This window comes from Lissotriton helveticus, chromosome 2_2, assembly GCF_964261635.1.
Source record: "Lissotriton helveticus chromosome 2_2, aLisHel1.1, whole genome shotgun sequence".
Taxonomy (NCBI): Eukaryota; Metazoa; Chordata; class Amphibia; order Caudata; family Salamandridae; genus Lissotriton; species Lissotriton helveticus.
In genome coordinates this window covers 152177245-152197132 of record NC_136060.1, presented here as the reverse complement: position 1 = coordinate 152197132, position 19888 = coordinate 152177245, and the positions used below count along the sequence as shown (strand labels likewise).

At 40.8% G+C, this 19888-nt stretch overlaps 1 protein-coding gene across 2 annotated transcripts in view; it reads right to left on the bottom strand.

Annotated features, from left to right (window-relative positions):
- Window positions 1-984: 984 nt before the first annotated feature.
- GABRA2 (gamma-aminobutyric acid type A receptor subunit alpha2) overlaps window positions 985-19888 on the bottom strand; it is a 567584-nt gene continuing 548680 nt past the window's right edge. For both annotated transcript variants that reach the window (XM_078678235.1, XM_078678236.1), the window contains 2 exons: window positions 11909-12111; window positions 985-2754 (listed from right to left, as the gene is read on the bottom strand). In XM_078678235.1, the coding sequence (XP_078534361.1) occupies window positions 2455-2754; window positions 11909-12111 (503 nt within the window). In that variant the 3' untranslated portion in view covers window positions 985-2454. The remainder of the gene's footprint in view (window positions 2755-11908; window positions 12112-19888) is intronic.

The window sequence follows — 19888 nt, the reverse complement described above, 5'->3', positions numbered from 1 at the left end:
AAAAATATGTTAAAAGAAATCTGGAGGCAGTTCATAGCCAGGCTGAAAACTAGAAGAAATCTTTGTCACCCCTTTTCCTAATACAGAATAGACTTCTTTCCCTATGCTTACCATTTGAATGGTATTGTAATGTTTACAACACCTTTCTTTGTAGTTAGAGAAGGAAGTATGTTCTTGATAAATCTAACCATGTTAACATAGCTTGGCAGGGATTATTCTAAACATTTTAATTAGTTTCCCAATACATTTTAATATTTTATTTGCAGGGCTTCATCAAGAAACACTCATGCAAGAAATGTGTAGAAATGTATAAGTATCACTAATGTTTTCTAAATTAATGTAATCTATGGAATGGAATGCAATGGCACCAGTAAGCTATCTTTAGAACAAATGTTGGCTGTACTTGGCTGAAACGTAGGAGGGCCAAAAGAAAAAATAATCAAAAAGTGCTTTGATGTTGCATTATTTATGCAAAAATGGCTTCAACAGCAGAGTTACCTCAATATGTTGTTAGATTAAATAATGTTGGTTTCTTAAAGTTAAATCTCATAAACATATATTGAGTCATACCGTTGTACAGTTAGGTTTGAATTCTAAATATTAGTTTTAAATATTTTCCTGGTGGGGAAGATTGTAAAGTGAAATTTACATTTAAGGAAAATAATCATTAATGACGAAACAGTTAACACTTTCAAAACTGAGCAACATAACAAAATGGAGTACATTACTTACACAAACTTTGAATCAAACAAACAATCTTATATAGTCTGAGCAAATTCCCAGTCAGATCACGGTAGGTCAGATCACAGTACCTGAGTTTCAAGCCTAAGAGTTAATTTAGAAGTTGCAGGTATATTTCTTTAATAAAAAACTAGCATAATTGCTGTATTTAGGGGGTTTGCCAGTAACAATGACAAAAAACAGCAACAGTGAAATTACGATATTTAAATTGAACATATTTACAAAAGTGTCTCACACAACCCCTTTGCAACAATAACATTGTAATGTAAAGTGTCCCACAAATTGTTCACAATATTTAAACACTTTTAAGAGGGAAATATGTCTTGTAAGTTGATTATCAGACATGTTTATCAAGTTGGTGCAATGCTGGGAAATCTAAGATGAGAGCTACAATTCATTTGTCTGTTGACTGTTGATGACCAAGTAATAAAGTAGTACATTTTGCACCTAATAGAGTATCTCAAATTATGTCTAGGAAAGTCAAAGGCCAGTAAATTGATGAAGCTAAACTAGGGTGATGTTTTCAATGGCACAACGTACCCTTATTTGTACACTTTAAACAACTTATGTTTAAAAGAAATGAACTGACAATAATGTAATATCCTCTTTAGTATCAAATGTAGAAGCTTCCACATGAAGTCATACTCTCGACTATGCAACTGAAAATAATACAATGGAGTTCAATGGCATTGAAATGCATTGAATTGCAAACATATGAATATGACAATAACCGACACAATAAACAGGAAAAGAAATATAGATATATTTAGAGGTGTAATGCATTTTAACAATACAGATGAAATACTCCATCTAATGGCTTACACGACATGAATGACAGGCCATAAGAGAACCTTAGCTGGCAATATATTGGGCCCAATTTATTTTGGTGTGACTTATTCATCTAGTAGTCCTGGCATTCAGAAATAAGTCAAGGATAATACAATAAACTTTGAAAATCGAGCCCTCGGTCTTTGCTACACATTGTTCAAAGTGAAATTCAGACAGCATCAGTTCTGTTCTTTAAGCAGAAATGGGAAGGGGGCAAGTAAAAGACCAAGTTTGCATAAGGGTGTGCATCAAAGACAGTTCTAAAAGCATCCTCTCACAATCACATGAACTCACACATAGCTTGAGTTCATCGTGCTTTAAAGTGAAGCTCTGTACAATTTTTGAAACATACATTTTTCAGTGTTTGTTTTGAATCTATCTATCTAAATTGAAGCATGAAATCACCTCAATTTGCAGTTAAACAACACTACGACAAGGTCACCTAGTCAGACTGTAAAACTTGCAGTGGTAATAGTGCGGCCACAGTTAGATAAAAAATGATGTTTACAGGTTGTCAGTTACCTTTTTCATCAATGCACAATGTTATGTCATAGAAAAATATTCACACTTTAAATAAAAAAGCACACAATTCCGTAACAAAGAAATATGTAGGAATTCTATTTTCACTCCCTTCAATGGAAAGTGGATATCAATCTATGCAGAGTGTCTGTTGAAACCAGTTCACTTTTGCTAGCCTAAAATAAATATCCGACCTACTTTGCTATAGGTTGTATCCACTTCAAGTTCTTTTTTCATTTTCACCACCATGTATTAAAGGTATATATAGAATACAGATAATTTCACAGGTGAGCATTTAGCAGTCCTACAAAGCAATACACCCAATCCAAGTTTCAAACACTACACCGTCTCAACATACGTCATTATTTACTTTTCCATTTCTTTTTTGGCGGGGTCTCTGTTTAAATATGTAGCCCAGTACACTAAGTTAAAAGTGCCAAATAAGAGGGGAAACACTATTCGAGACATTCTGTCGATTTTACTGACACTATTAAATGTCTTCTTCGTTTCTTGGGGCTTGGCTTCCGGTTTTGGCTTGTTGGGATCTGCGGCAGCACTCTTTGTAATTGTTGGAAGAGCAGAGTCCTTGGTTATATTAGGGGCATAGTTTGCAACAGCTACAGCATATGCGTTGTTTTTCTTAATTAATGATGCTTTTTCCTTTTTCTAGAAAAAACAGAAAGTATTAATGAAGTCAAGAATGATTTTTTGAAGGTAATCTGATAAACTTTGAACATTATCCTCGTAGCAAACGTATATGCACGTGTAACTAAACATATTCCTTTTTGTAAGTAAAAATATGAATATTGAGTAAGGGAAAGGGTCTCAGTGTTTCGCAGTAAGCCCAAAATAGCATATGACCACTTTCCTCGAAATTCATCATTTTTCAACAGGGTTCTGAAAGACGATATAGATTTCTTGATAAAGATAGAATTGCAGATTATTTTTCAGCAACTATAATAGCAGAGAGACAGTGAAAGAGAGAGACAGCGAGGAAGAAAGCAAGAGGAGGACAGGCAGTAATAGAGGAAGAAGAGTGTAGGAGAGGAGAAAGTTCAGGTTTCATCATTGTTTGCCTACTATTTTTTATTTATAATTTACTATCTACGTATTACGTTTAACCTATTACTTTCATGGTTGTCATAACATTAATTGATTAAAGGCGGCATTTTAGGATGCGAAGGGCATGCACAGCGGATGAGCTGGTGATCCACCAAAGTCAAGTCCATATGTGCCCGTCTTTCCCCTTGGACATGGATGCATCCAAAAGCACTGTCCCAGCTAGCAATGTTTTCCCAGAAAAACATTGCCCAAACTCACCCTACCTGCAGGCGCGGCCGGCACAGGTAACAGCAGTGGGGTGGGGCAGGGCGGGTGGGGGATAGTCAACAGATGACGGAATAGGAAAAGCAAAATATAAAAAATGATAAAACTCCTTACCTTGCGCTCGCTGCAAAGCTGACTCGCGATGCGGAGAGCGCAAGGTAAGTGTTCTTTATACACTTTTAAATTTGACTTTCCCTATCTTGACATCTGTTTATCTAATCACCCACCCGCCCTACCCCGTCCCACCACTGTTACCTGTGCAGGCCACACCTGCCTACCTGTAACCAACATACTATGTAAGTGCCATGTTGTGGTTCCCAAATTGTACAATCAAGTTAAAGGGACTAATAATGACCGTAAGTCAGGACAATTACATGCCGCCCTCCCAAATATTATAGCCTTGACTAAACACTTAGCGCCTCATTTATGGCATTTTAGTGAAGGGCAGCACAGCAAGGCACCCTGCTGCCCTGCCCTACGCCAAAATGAAAGGACAGGAATGCACCACATATTTAAGCAATACGGTGCATTCCTGTCCTTTCTGCCATAACTGATGCCATATTGGCAGTCTAGTGCCAATGTAGGCACCCTTGCTTAATGATACAAGGGTTGTGTTGTGCAGGAAGAGGCACCTTCCTGCACAAAAACAATCCTATGAGGTATTTCCCTCTTTCAATGTGTGCTGCAGAATGCAGCACATATGGATAGACAAAACGATGTTAGATTAGACAGGCAGTCTAACAAAAAAGGCGGAGGCATTACCTGCATCCACCGCTCCAACCTCCATGGTACCGAACTGCTGGCAGATCCCACAGACTCCTGCGAATACCTGGCTCTGTCCGTATGCAGCAACACCACCCATCTGTGCAGACTGCACATCTTTTACCTCCCCTCAGGCAGGAACGACACCTTCACTGATCACCTCTTGGAAGTCATCACAGCCAAGGTTTCCCCCAACACTAAAGACATTTTTCTTGGCGATTTCAACCTGCACTGGGATGACCCCAAGGACTCTAAGGTAAATGCCATCAGAGACTTCCTGGCCAACCAAGCTCTTACCCAAGTCTGCACACTCCCAACTCACTCGAAGGCGCCACACTGGACTAGATCATCGCAAAGGATTCTGCGGTCAAACTTATCTTCAAAGGCCCATGTGAATGGTCTGACCACCACGCTATCACCTTCCTTCTGCCTGGCACCCACAAGACATGAGCTCCACAACCCGTGGTTCCCAAACATTGAGTTAGAGACACCAAAAACCTGTATCTCAGGAAATTTGCCGCTCGTTGTGAGACTGACCCCCCCCCCATCACAACATCCAACAACCTCACTAAACACTATTCTACGGCCATATCCAACATTCTAGACCTTGCTCCACTTAAACTAAAGAGAACCCAGATCAAAGACAGGAACCCCTGGTTCAACGGATCCCTAAACAATGAGAGGAGAGCCCTCCGGCAGACAGAACAAAACTGGAAACAGCACCCATCAGCTGCCCATCTAAAACTTCCTCAACTCAAAAAAAAAAAATTCAGAACAGAACTGGAGAACGCCAAGAATAGACTGTGCAAACTATTCGAATTGGTCAAACACCAATTTAACAAACTGGCAAAAACCTTTAAAGAAACCCAAAGCATAAAAAACAATAAAACAGGCCAACAACCAACCCCAAAAACAGCCCACACGCTGACATGTAGGCCAGTCCATGCCCCTCCTGTCCCCAAATTGCAAGAAATGCCACTTGGAAACTTTTTGACAACTTCTTGCTTGGAGCACCAACAGAGACCAGAATTGCCATTGACGTTGAATCGCTGGTTGGCCTCAGTTTGCTACTTTGTCCGACGGCAGGAGATATGACTGCCAGAAACTTTTGAGAGTCTGAATATAGAGGGCTTCATATGGACTGACGCCTACTAGCATTCCTTGAATGTCTAGGCCTCCCCGGACACGTACTTCAGATTATGCACACTCAGAGCTTTCCCACCTTTGTCAACGACTGTACCGGGACCCCACTCTCCTAGAACCTGCTGTTATTGAGCCCTGCTTCAGATACAACTTGCAACGTTCCCCATGACTCATTGACAACATATTTTTTTCAGTCCAAAGGTAAACTTTCCACTGGCACAAATCAGGTCCCTGTAGCAGAGCCATGCTCCATCAGGGTAGGCCTTAACATATGACTTTGAACTGGTAACCACAATTAGTGCTTTGTGGGTTTTTTAAGCTATTTTAATTCAACCCTTATGAATAATTTTTTCTGGTTCTACTTATTGGATTGTTATCATTTTTATGTCATTATATTTACTAAAATAGTATATATTTGTGTAAATTGTTTTTATGATTTTCCTTGTGTTGTGTTTTCACTTCATTACTCTCTGAATGCTGCATGAATCTCTCCCACATTGCCTCTAAGTTAATCCTGACTGCTTCGTGCCAAGCAAACAGACGCTTAGGCACATGTTTATTTAGTGATGTTAGTGCTTCACCATGACAAGAATTGTGGTTAATATTTGAGGTGGGCTCTCACTCTCCTCAACTAATACTCCAATTTCTCATGAAAAGTACCTTCAAATGTTCTACAAAATGATATTTACAAACTGCCCTTCTAAAGAACTATTGCATCAAAAAACAGTAGAATGGCCAGCACCACATTTGCCAATAACTGGTACTTCAACACACTCCTACAGAGAACAGTGGGATAAAACCCTGTAGGAAATAATGTTAATTTAAATTACATTATTGAAAATAGTTCAGAATATAAATACATGTAATTTATTGTTAAACAACCAAATTATAGCACATATTTAGTAATCAACGATAAAATATTTTAACAACTATTAAAAAATGTAAACTTTGTTGCAGTTGTATTGTTTAATAATATACACAGACATTAATTTTAATTGATTCTATCCATTACTTTTAATAATTATGATTCAATAATTCAAATATTGCATAATTGAAAATTCAAAAACATAATTGTAATTTAATATAATATATTTTATATATACTTAGTATAATTTACCATACAGAGATCTCTGCTCTTACTGTGTTGTCTCCCTCCAATATATAGAAAATTTCCCCAGTCAACTGAGCTATCGTGTAAAGCACTTCATCTCAGTTAAATGTGAAATGTCCCAGAAAACCCAACTTTGGGAATGTACCAAAATGGCAAGACCATTATGTCAGTGTGCAGAATTCTGTATCCTCACCAAAGGTCTTCCCTTTGTAAATGAAGAAACTATTTTGTAAAACAAGCCCTGGCTGGTTCTGAGTGTGGGTGTTTGCCAGTTGCGAGAACTGAAAGTTTTAGTGAGAGCAAAGCAGCTTCAATGCATTTTTGATATTATAGTATTGTTTACCATAAACATGCTACGCTAAAATGTTGTAGCCAAGCCTTTTTTTAAATCTTTCTGATTTTCATGTTATTTCCCGAATTTCTATATAAATAAAAGTGGATGGTGTGTAAGTTGTTCCTCTCTGACATTCTGCCTGCATGTCAGCCACAGAAAAGGTATTACACACCTTATCTAAGAACTCATTCTTATCACTGGTGAGTGGAGAGGGTGCTGAAAACACAACTAACTACTTTGCAGTCTTTCAAACAGAAACAAACCACATCTGTCACTGACTGAAAGACAAAGAGAGATACCATCTTTTTGCAGCATGGTTAGCAAAATTCTAGGTCATCACTGAATAAGATTTTTGATAATTGCAACTCTGCACAGATGTATCAGACATATGAAATATTACTTTTATTCACACGTAGACTTTTATCAAAAGAAAAGGCTTTAACAGCAAATGCAGTGAAAATTAAATGTTTTGTTCTTTCACTTTAGGGGTTTATCACCTTATATATCAGGCAAGTCAACGTTATGGATATTATGCACCAAAACATTAAAATAAGTTTTCTTTGGCATGAATCTACTACAGCTTTACTTACTGCAGTTCGGAAATGCATTGGCAGGCCTGAAGTCATGTTTTAAACGTTGCTAGATGTATGGATCTATATTAGAGACCCACATGTGACATCAATTCTGTATGACCTTGGTACTGTGTCTGCACCATTGTACAGTGGCACTATCTCAAATTTAGACAATGATTAAGGGTTTGATCACATGTATACAGTTTAACAATTTCCCAGTCTCCAGAGTGAAGTGTTCCAAATATATAGACAGAAATAAATGGGGGGACCTCACAAAGACATTTACTTTCTTACAGGAATATGTAAAGAAGATGATTTTATTAGGAGGAAGATTGATTATATAAAGGGGTCCTTCAAAACAAAGGTAAACCCATCAAAAAGGTGATGAGATGCTGAAGTATAACATGGGGTGATTATACTTGAGCCAAAGGGATTTTATCAGTCTAGGCCATACGACTGGTGGTCTCTATCATGTTCCTAAATTCCTTTATTACTAAGAAACGTTTAGGAAAATCATTAACATCAGCCAGGCTACGTAATTAGATAACATTGGTTTATTAGCAAGGCTTCTGCTCATAACAGCATTAAAGGAGTGGAGCAGGAAAGACAGAGCCAATGTCAAAATTGTTGCGGAAAAGAATTAACATGAGTCGAAATGAGAACAGAAGCAATACAGCCATACAGAAACTAAAATAGTGGGGCAATAATAACAGAGCCTGTTTCAAAATCATTGGGGGAAAATAGAAGCATGATACTGACACAATCTCTTATTAAAGAGATAATGAAGAATAATCATCATTTAAGACATAGACTTCTGCAAATACTTGAAAGGTATAAAATCAAACAAAATAGATGTTTCTTTCCCAAAAAGAGTTTCATCAATGTTATTGTATCATGAAACTTCATGAAATTGGAATTAATCCAAATATGTATACCAAATAAACAAATAGGTAGGCATACACACTGTGAGCAGTGACATATTGAACTCTGTCCAATAGCAACATTATTTACCAATTGTGTCCTTCTGAAAAGACAACGGCCTAAAATAGATATTTTAATTCTAATAGTTGAACAATGGAAGCCTGCAAATGTAAGAAAGTTTGAGGTTACTGAAAAATAAACTTTATTTACCTTCACATGTCTGTTACAAAGAAGGGCAGCCACAGCCAAGCACACTTTCTGGCAATTCTCATCAAGGTGGGAGAGTAGAATGGGGCCACAGACAGAGCTAAAGAAATGAAGGTAATAGCACTGTCCTTACTATCTGCTAAGCTTAGGTGATTAGTGAAGTAGTCCAAGTTGAAATGTTCCACACCCTTGGTCTGGAAACCGATTGCTCTGGATGAAAGGGGGAGTCTTGTGAGAATGAAAGTGATGCACTGAGATGCTGTACAATATAGTAAGTAGGGAGGTAAGATATTGGGCAGAGGTTTGTCAACTCTTCTAGATTGAGATTAGACCTTTCCAACTAGTATAAACCACAGCACTTCAATAGGGTTGAAAGTGATTGCTATTGGAACCAGAGATAGTATGTAGTTGTCATAATATTGTGATCATCTACATTTGTAAATAACAATATGCTAAACTGTAAGTAAATGTATGCTAAAAAGGCAGCCAATTGATTGAAAAAAAATGCATTTGTGGAAATGCCAAATAATAGCTACACTTTACCTAGGGGTGGTGATAGCATGAATATTTCCATGTAGAGTAATCACATGGAATTACCTAAGAATTCTGTAAGATTTCCCTTGATTTATGAAAGAAAAGTAATTCTGTGCTTTGCCCTATTTCTTAGTGCAAAAAATTTGCCCTATTGTAAGAACACAAATAGCAAGTGTGAGCTGCTGCTCAAGCTTATAATTGTGCTCTTGGGTTAAGATTTTCCACAAACTTACTCCTGTAAATTTAGAGCTAATTTCTTACATTTTGCACTAAGTAACATTGCCAAATGCAGCAGAGCTTGACATTTACATATATATATAGTCCAAATTATATCCCCTAATTTTCTGTTTCATTTCTCCAGTCCCAGTTAGAAGAGATTTGTTTGTTGCTTGACCATTTTATGATCTGAGAACTAGGGTATTCTTGTATTTAATTGGATTGACACTTTTGTAACTAGCTTGGATAACCAGTACTGCACCTTATATAATATTGGGTTATGTTGAATAGGGATCTTAAGCACTTTAGTTCCAACATCTAAGACATATCTCTCTGCGGAGGACAATACAGCCACTATTTCTGGGAGTCAGATGCAACAACATATTGTTAGACCCGGCATCTTTGGTGTGGTTTTCGCTATGTTTTTGCCTCTACCTCCTGTATTTTTTATGCTGTGCTGGATTTCGTTTTTGCTCGTTTAGATGCTTTGGGCACTTTGCCATTGCTGTTCAGTGTCAAAGTGCAAGTGCTCCCTGTGTAAATTGATATTGTGATTGGTTATCCATGATTGGCATATTTGTGTCACCAAGAAGTCCCTAGTAAAGTGCACTGAGTGTGCCAGGGCTGGTGATAACAAATGCTACCAGGGGGCCTGCAGCACTGATTGTGCTACCCACATAAGTAGCCCTAAAATGGTATCTCAGGCCTGCCACCGCAGTGCCTGTGTGCAGTCTGTGAACTGTCATGTCCTCCTGGTCAGTGTCCCCACTGGCCAGGCCTAACCCTTCCCTTTCTGTACACATTGGTCACCCCTATGTAAGGCCCAAGGTACCCCCTTGGGCAGGGTGCAGTATATGTGAAAAGTAGAGCATGTACGTGTGCAGGTGACATGCTCTGGTAGTGAATTACAGCCATTTTCGTTTTTCACTATTGTAAGGCTATCTTGCCCCATAAGCTATCATGGCAGATATTGACTACAGTGGCTACCAGCATATCTTCCCATAGGAGCAAGATAGGACACAAAAAAGTCTGGGATCCCTGAACTCAGAATTTAATAATACATCTTTTAGGAAAGGTTGTTTTTAAATCCTGTGTTTGAGAACAGCACTTTTAGAAAGTTGCTGTTCTCTTCTCTGACCCTTCTGTGTGCCTTGGCCTGTTTGTGAATTGGCTGTCTGGTTTGAGAGTGACAGGGGCTGGGAGCCCCCAGGAGGCTGGCTGGGTAAGCCCTAGGCTGAATGACTGCATCTGCATCTTGAGTGGTGGGAGGGGATAGCACCTGGGCCTGAATTGGGCTGTGACTGCCTTCCACAATGCTGGCTCCACCTCCTGCTGGGCGGCTGACGACCCTGCCCCTCTCCCTGAAAGAAAAGGAGAGGCCAGGAAAACAAAGTGCTCAAGGAACACCCAGAACTGGTTCAGACCGGGCTCAGAGCCCTCCTGCACAAAGGGATCAAAGACTTTTAGGGGTATAAGTACAGGACCCCTGACTACAGAAAATGAGATCATCCTGGAAACAAGAAGGAACCTCTGCCAAGGAGAAAGATAGAAGACTGAAGAAGAAGGACTGCCGTGCTGTGTGATGCTGGACTGACCTGCAGTTGCTTTGCTGCCTAGGAGGGGGGAAGGACTTTGTTGTTGCTTTGTCCCCTTGCTTGAAGGAATCTCCAAGGGATTGTTGTCAGCTGGCTCCCTGTTTTGAAGTCCCAGAAACAAAAGGACTTCACCCCCAGCTTCCCTGAGCTCTGCTGAGAGAGCTCTGTCCTTCCTAGAGTGCTTGGGCCAGTTGTGGTGCCTCTGGAAGTTGTACCTGTGCTGGGAAGCTGGAAACCAAGATTTGAGAGACGTTGCTACAGAAAAGTTATTGCATCGCTCGCTTGCGGAGCGCATCCCCGACAGCGTGAGGAAATTCCCGCCGCTACGAAGGCCGAGATCGTCGCAGCGCCTGTTGCCACTGCCGGAGACATCGCATCCTTCGTTTGTGGGAAGATCACCATCGCTGTGAGCATCATTGCAGAGCCTCTCATCGCTTGGTGAGATCTTTGCACCGCCTGCTTGCGGACCGCAGAACGTTGCTGCGAACATCGTCGCAGAGCCATCATATCGAGGAGCTGCGAGGAACTTTAATTATTTCCCCTAGTGTGTTCTCCACCTTCATGGGCCAAGTTACCAGTAGTAAAATTACACTTAGAAATCCTGTTGAATGCGACTTCAACTCTTAACAGAAAATACCAGAACGAGCTCAATAACTCAACTGTTATGTTTATATCAATGGTCAATGAATATAAGGGAAATGTTTGTGATGGTTCGTCATAAATAAATTGATAAAAGCAAAGGTACTGTTAACGTTTTATAGAAACTATATGGACTAATAAATGGGATAAACTCATGAATGATGTAAATGGTCAAGTATTAAAATTAAACTCAGTTCAAATAGGAAATGTGATCAGTGCTAAACTAAGCAACGTTCGTACACAGAAAAAATGTTATTCAATTTTAAAATCAAAACCTTTCAACTTGGGTACTAAAAGTGACTTTCTGAAATGGTACAATTAAGACTTTAATATTAGTTGTCACTATAGAACGAGGGATAGCATAGCATGCAATGGACTTTGATAACTTAAATTCCAATATGTATTTGTTTTGTGAAACGTCTCTGCAGGTGTTCAAAAAAGTTGTTTTTTTCTTTCTTACCTTATCATTCACAACACTTTTTCCATCCCATGCCCATCCTCGTTTTGTAAAGTAATTGACAGTTGCAAATTCTATTAATGCAGAAAAGACAAAGGCATAGCAAACAGCAATAAACCAGTCCATGGCTGTTGCATAAGCTACTTTTGGAAGCGAGTTTCTAGCACTGATGCTCAGTGTCGTCATTGTCAGCACAGTTGTTACACCTGTATAAAAAAGATTAAATAAGGAATCAAACATTTATAATATTTGTTAATTATTATTACTGCTTATCAGAGTTGTCACGCAATTCTGGTTGTGGTAGAACACAATAATTTTAGAGTTAACAATGTTAACATGTACATACTGTATTCGAGACCCCATATGCAATACATTTGTAACCAAAGAAAGTACCATTAATTCTAGTGTAGACCTTCGCAGAAAACCAAAGAAAGTTATACAGTTTTCCTTACGATTTGAAGAATAATGTCAGGAAAATCATTTGAAAACATACAGGAATGTCAGGGACTTTGCCCGACAAGAAAACGCTGCAGCACCTAATGCCCAGCACATCAAATAAAGGGGTTTTCTGCTGATCTTTGCCCTTTGTTGTTTTCTTTTTAAGTAGCCACACGCTATAAGTATTTCAAAATGTTTGCCACTGGCCTTGTGTCATACTTCTGATTTTTACTGCCGGGTGCGTGGGCAGCGCTGGGGCAAAGCATGAGCAACCCTGGGTGGCTACCCACCTGGCTGACACCTTCCTGTGCTGTTTCGGGGTGAAGCATGCTCTCTCTCTCTACCCTTGTTCTTGTGGGCAGGCTAGCAGCAGTGTGATGTGCGCTCCGTTTTCCACACACATGGGAATGGGGAGTGGGGAATGCACACCACTCCAGGGTCCTCATTTATAAAAAGTGACGCATCGCTGCGTGAAAACAGCGATGCGTCACTTTTCATTGCACCCTCCTTGCGACACCAATGATGCGTCATATTTACAGTATGACACATCATTGCGCAAGGCGTTACAGATACGTCAGTATTTCTGACGTATCTGTAAGTGCAAAAGTGACGCATTGCTGGAGTGTGTCACAAAAGTGATGCAACTCCAGCAATGAGTCCTTTCACATGGGGCAAGCCCCATGTGAAAGGGTCTGCGTCAGTCTTACGCCTGCTGTGAGGCAGGCGCAAGATTTTGACACAATGGTGTCCTAGAAGAGACGCAGTGAAATCTCATAGATTTCACTGCGTCACTTCTACAACCCTTTCTTGCGTCAATACGCCCCCCTTGCATACATTATACCTGGCGCAGGGGTTTACAAAGTGACGCATCTAACTAGATGCGTCACTTTGTAACTATGGCGCAACAGGGCACATTTTTTACGCCACTGGTGCGTCACAAAAAGTGACGCATCGGCAGCGTAAAAGTGACGCACAGCCTCATAAATGAGGCCCCAGGAACGTGATGGCTCGGTGAGATGGAGTTCTCAGAAGAAATAAAGTTCCCAGGGACAGTTCAAATTCATTTTGGCCCCAGGGAGATGGGATCCCTGCTGATGAAAGTGCCTTTCCACCTTCCCATTCAAAATAATGCTGGAGACTGTGCTGATCTTCGGGGGTGTTGCCCTCTCCAGAGTGGGTTTTATCATAGAAAAGCAGAGTACTACTCACACTATTTTCCTGGCTGGTCCCCTTGCAGGCCCAAACTTTTCCAGTTAGTTTTCCAGGCCCTTAGGGCTGATTTACATATAGAGTTTAATTCATGGAGTTTAGTTCCCAATTCTCCTCATACTTAACCTGTCCTCTCTCAGAACTTCTGGCGCCTGGCTTTGCCCGAGGGAGACTTCAGCAGCTTCTCCTGGTGGCTAGCACACTCTCAGTCCATTTCCGCAGAATGTACTGTGAGTGAGACTCAGTCGGTAAGTCTTACTCACAGTAAAAGTGCAAAATCGATAGTCAAAAGTGACAAATTCAGGTGGTCGAAATGAGTGGAATCCATTTGCTACTGACATAGATCCAGGTCTGAAAACTCAGTGCTAGGTCTTCAGTTGCAAAAAGTGGATCAGAGCGGACAAAAGAAAACATGGGCGAGGGGTTGTAAGAAGATATAGGTAAATACATCTAGCAGTAAGTTGAATTAGTTGCTCAGGTGTTTCCATGATAATTGAGTCAAAGGGAACAAGACAAACTTTAAGAGTACAGAAGCTAATTCAAATGGTTCCGTTTGTGTTGTCTTATATAAAACAGCACACCATTCATTGGTGAACTCTTAGACATCTGTTTGCTTACACATAACTCCATTCACATTATTCACCTTACTTTTGCATTGTTGTAATCCCTGTTATTATAAGGAGCATGGATCACAATCCCAACATAGCGCCAAGGTGAATTTAGTGACTGTGGTCTCTTGTCCCTTTTACAGCTCCATCACTGCATCTGCAGCAGTTTGCAACACGGTGCAGATCCAAATCCTGCCTCTAGGATATTAATGTGGCAGGACTTTTGTGAATCAGCATAGTCCAATCACTTTGTATGGCAAGAGTGCCATGGAGGTCAATATGAACAAAGATCACTGGAGTCCTTGTGCACCAGTTGGATGAAAGGCAATTACAATGTAGATTTTCCACAGCCTGGTGGGCAGAACATCTGGATATGCTATTTCTTCACAGCAGCTTCTTTAAAGAATATAGAGATTTAAGAATTCAGAACAAAGAAAATCCCAGCACTCCTAAAACACAACCATCTTGTGTCACTACTACAACATCTACAACCAAAACAGTCTTAACATTCCTTTAGTTCAAACTTGTCCATCCTCATGGAAATTCTCTTGATGCAATACAATTAAAACAATCCATCATGATAGCGTGGTATGAGCTCCTTTGTACTTCAAACTTGACCACGAGCTACGAATACAATAGAAAACACAATTAGCCAGAGCTGGGTAAATGGGAGGGATAATATTAGCCTCCTTGTCTTTAATAGAATCCTGATTTTCGGTCCACCAGGCTGTGGAAAATCTACATTTTATGGCGAGACCCAGAGGCTAACATTGTGCATGTTTAAAGCATTAACAGTATACAACTTGCCACATTTTCTACTGATTTAAAATAACATTTTGAAAAGTTACTTTATTAGACCAGTCTGCACAGTAAACAATATTCTGCAAAGATCCTCCCATCATGTAAGCCTTAGAAGCAGCAGCTTCTCTCACAAAAGGAGCTCCAAACAACCACACCAGCTCTACCCTGGAGAAGCGTGGCTCAGTGGTTAGAGGCGGCAGACCCGGATGCTGAGATCAGCCGTGGACCAGGGTTCGATTCCCCGCCTCGGCGGGTCTCGGGCTCAAAAATTCCACGGACTCGATAATTCTCGCTCCGGTGCCTACTCGACTCACGGGGTCACACTCTGCGACTCTGGGCAATAGCTTGCTTAATCTCCACTACGGCCCCTCGCGGCGGGATGCCTGGCTTTCACCTTGTGAATTCCCTGCCGGGGTTTCTCACAGGGGAATACCAGGACGGGTTCCCTAAGCAAGCGCCTTGAGACCCCTGGGTGATTAGTGCGCTATATAAATCGAAATACATTTACATTTACATTTACCCATCACCTCTTACACACATCTAGCAAGCGTTGGCGATATCTGTTTCTATGGTTTGGTAAAGGAAATGAGCAACTGTCTCACACCAACAGGCCTTACTTCCCCAGACCTTCTCTCATACTCCTCCACACAATTTCTCTTTATCATCAAAATATGGATACAAGATTAAAAAAGAATTCCTTTTAGTACTTTTTGTTATAGAAAAACATACACCTTCCGGTGAAAAAACTCATCTGGAAACGTCTAGAGCTTTCACATCAGATACCCTTCTGAAAGAACTTAAAAATAATAATATAGTCAGTTTTAAAGACAAATTCTTTAAGGTCAAGGAAACATTGTCTTCCCAAGAGAATAGAAACTGCAACACCTTAGAAACATCTCAAACCTAATTATACCTAGAGATAGGAGGTTTTTTAATTATGATACTACACAGAAGCCTGCGCACAAACACATACTGCCCTACAGTTAAACGTTAACCAGATTATGACCTGCAGCGATAGCAGATCTATGTACACTCAGTGTTCTGTATGCCAAACCTTCTGCAAATCTTTCTGATAGATAGTTCACCACATTCACTGTGGACACTGAAACAGGATCAAAATTCCTCTCCATTCACCAGCAAACCCATTTTCGCCATGCCAGTCTATGCATCCTCGTTGTTCCCAGAGTCCAGGATCCGATAATACCTTTTGAAGCTGCTCATGAAAGCCCTGGTACCTTCCATACTTTCCCTGAAATTCTCCAATCTACTAACTTCCTCTGCTCCAAAATCACCAAATTGTGCAATTCCCCTGTCGTACCCCGCATCAGTGTCGGAAACCACGGTAGCAGAATTGGAAAATCCACTGACATCTCTAAGAGAACTGGATAACACACTTGGGCACTCCAAAGCAGAGTTATCACAACAGTAGTCTCCTTCCACCTGCGAACCATCATGGTCACCCATTCCATCATGGAAAATGGAGGAAACGCATAGGGTATGCGACCCGTCCAAATCTGCCGAAATGCATCTATTCCAGCTGAATGTGCATTCTGTCCGTTTGCGAACAGATCCACACCAAACAGCCCCCAAATCATCTCCATCTGCAAAAATACTGACCTGGTCAGCATCCAATCGCTTTAATCATTGAAATTCCTTGAAAACCAATCCGCCTTTAAATTGATCAATCCCTGAATATGTTCTGCCTGTACTCTCACGTTCCTCCTCAGACAGTACTCCCAAAACACATTAGCTAAATCCAGCAAATCCTTTGATTTTGGATCACATACTATACTGTTGAGACATTGTCCATAAGCAACAGCTCTGAACACCTTACCCTTTTCTGTGTGAAGCATTTTATCACATGCTAACAATTCCAGACCAGGTCGAAACTAAACCACACTGTGCACCCCAGCCATCTAAAGGTGAACCTGATTCTATTACCAGCTCCCTGTTTTCTCCAAAAATCGATTTCCCATTCAAGCTTCCATGTTTAACAACCACCATTTCAACCCCTCCCTCGCCTCTTCCGCCAGAGTCAGTTCCTGAAAATACTTCAAACCATTTCTTAGATGCATTGCCTTCAATCTCTGCAAAGCTAGATAATTTAAATGACCTGGAAAAATAGCATGTATCGTGGATGATAGAAGACCAATCACGCAAGCCAGCATCCACAAAGAAATCTCCCCCTGAGAAAAAACTCTCTGCAATTCCCTCCTTATCCTTTTTAATTTCTCCTTTAGATTTTTCAAAACTCCATCTACTGTATTCACCAAAAAACCCAGGAACTGAATCTCCTGACTTGGCACCATGCAAGACTTTTCTCTGTTCACAACAAAACCCAAACACTCTAGTAACCTGACTGTCATCCCTGTGTACTCCACCACATGCAACTTGCTCTGATCCATGATCAAAAAGTCATCCAGGTAAATGATCAATATCACTCCCATTTCTCTCAAAAATGACACTACTGGACATAACATCTTTGTAAAGCACCATGGTTATGTTATGTTATGTTATCGTTATTTATACAGCGCACAGCTGCCCCAGCGAAGGGGCGTCCTGGCGCTTGAACAGGTACTAAAACATAACACGCAGAAAAAGGAAAAAAGACGACTAACCAAGTACAGAGAACAGGAAAGTTTTAATAGCACGCCTAAAAGCGGTCAGATTATCCAGAGCTCTAATGTGCACCGGGAGTGAATTCCACAAACCAGCGGCAAGCTGATGGTGCTGATGAAAGATCTAATGAAAGACATACAAATTTCCAAAACTTTCCGCCCCATCTGAACTTGAGATATTTCTGATCTTGTTCCCAAACCGGAACAGTTAGATAAACCTCCTTCAGGTCCAGTTGAGTTAACCAATCTCCTGTCTGAAAAATGACCCTTAACAAGTGAATGCCTTCCATCTTGAAATGATGGTACATGAACCAATCGTTGAGACTCCTCACATATATAACTGGTCTCATCCCTTTGTCCTTTTTCTCTACTAAGAAGATATTGTTTTCAACTCGAGAACCTCTTTGTCAACCAACCTTGCCTGATCTGCACTGAACAGTACTCCCTTTGGCACCCAACTTTGAACTGGATCTCCTATGAAGTCGATTTGATAACCCTGTACCGATTGCAGTACCCAAGGGTCCCTTGTTACCCTAAACCAATTGTGATAGAATTAGGCTAGTCTGCTGCCCAACTTTACTGGGGTAGAAATAGGGTCTAACCTTACCTGCTCCTCTGAACCTTTGATCACTCTGACATCAACGTCCTCTAGAACATTGCCTTTGAAGGTAGAAGCTTCCAAACTTCCAGCCTCTTTGTCCTAGCATGGGGCCATATCCTCTGGAAAAAGAGGATCTCGTAATTCCCTGACCTCGGCTGGGAAATCGACCTCTTAATATCCTAGCCCAATCAAAAACACAGTCACTGAAGATCCTGTATTTATGTTTTTGACATTTTTGGACAGAGGACAAACAAACTTAGACATTGATTTTATAAAATCATCTCCAAAGAGAATTCCTTTGGCAGCAGGACCTCCTTCACTATGAGCCAAATCAACCAACTTATGGTCAATCTTCAACAAGATACTTTTCCTGTGCTCTACTGACAAAGCAGTGTTAGCAGTCCCTAATAAACAAACTTCTTGTTGCACCCATTGACGCAACTCTTCTGTATCTACTTCTTACTTATTCATGTGCGCCTCTTCAATCAAATGTAAAAAAAAATTGCTATAGGGCCACGGACCTCCAAAAGCCGATCTTGGCACTTGCGAAGTCCCTTAACTAATCCCTTCCTGTGATCCCATCCACCTTTACCTGTGAACGCCAAAATCTTAGGATCTAGATCTGGTGTCACCAATACTTTGTCCATCAAGGAAGATTTTGGACATTCAGACCTCAATCTGTCCCTAACCTCTTTACAATCTGCTTCCTAATCAGGGCCGTTTGTAGGTGTTTTGCCGCCCTAGGCGAGAATTGAAAAATGCTGCCTCCTCCCTTTTACTATCATCGCTCCTCCCCCTGTCATCCCGGTGTTGGGGAATAGAGGCCTGCTTAGGTGCCTTTCTATCATGTCTGGACTGTCAAATCCGTATTAAAGTAAGTCATCTGTGTCCATTGTTGTGGCTATGTAAGTTATTGCCCTGTTCTGACGGGTATTAACTCAGTTATGCTATCATAGGATTGAGTTAGGAGAACAGTAGGGCTACTGGCCTCTACCACCTCTAATCACACCCAACAAAGGCAGATACACAGACCCACGCAGAATCAAACCAACCCATAGTATGCTGGTTTATGGGGCGAGATTCTCGAGACAGAGCAAGCTTTATCTTAGACAAGATATCGAGCAATGCCAGAGTAATCTTTTTCGGGCCGGGCCCAGTACCAGCTGTACAATAATAACACAGGCACACAGGACTATTGGTACTTAACGGGTGGAAGACCCCATGTGAGCTCAAGCATTTGCAATGTAATAGGGAAAAAATGAAATTGCCTAGATACACAGCATTAATCTTCCTCCATGTGAGAACCCTTGATTTTGTGTTTGCTTAGTTAACTGAAACACACTCCTACTGTGGGAGTTTGTTTAAGTAAGACAAAAATGTATGTCCAGTGGACAAAGAAAATATGGCGCCCCTTGCCTTTCTGCTCCAACAAGCTTCAGTGCATCTGCTGCACTGATGATGCATACAAGGCATTAAGATCACCGACAGACATGGATTTTGAAATGTGGGAGGCAGCCATTTAGTAGAGGGCCAGAAGCCAACATCTCTCCTGACCTCACAGGAAGGTGGGCTGCCTGCCACACTTTAAATGAGGCACTATATGTGTTAACAAATCTATGCTTCTATGAGTAATTTCTCACCTGCCAGATCTTAGCAAGCATGATTAGAAACTATTTTTGCTCTATTTATCTCAACTTTAGACGACACA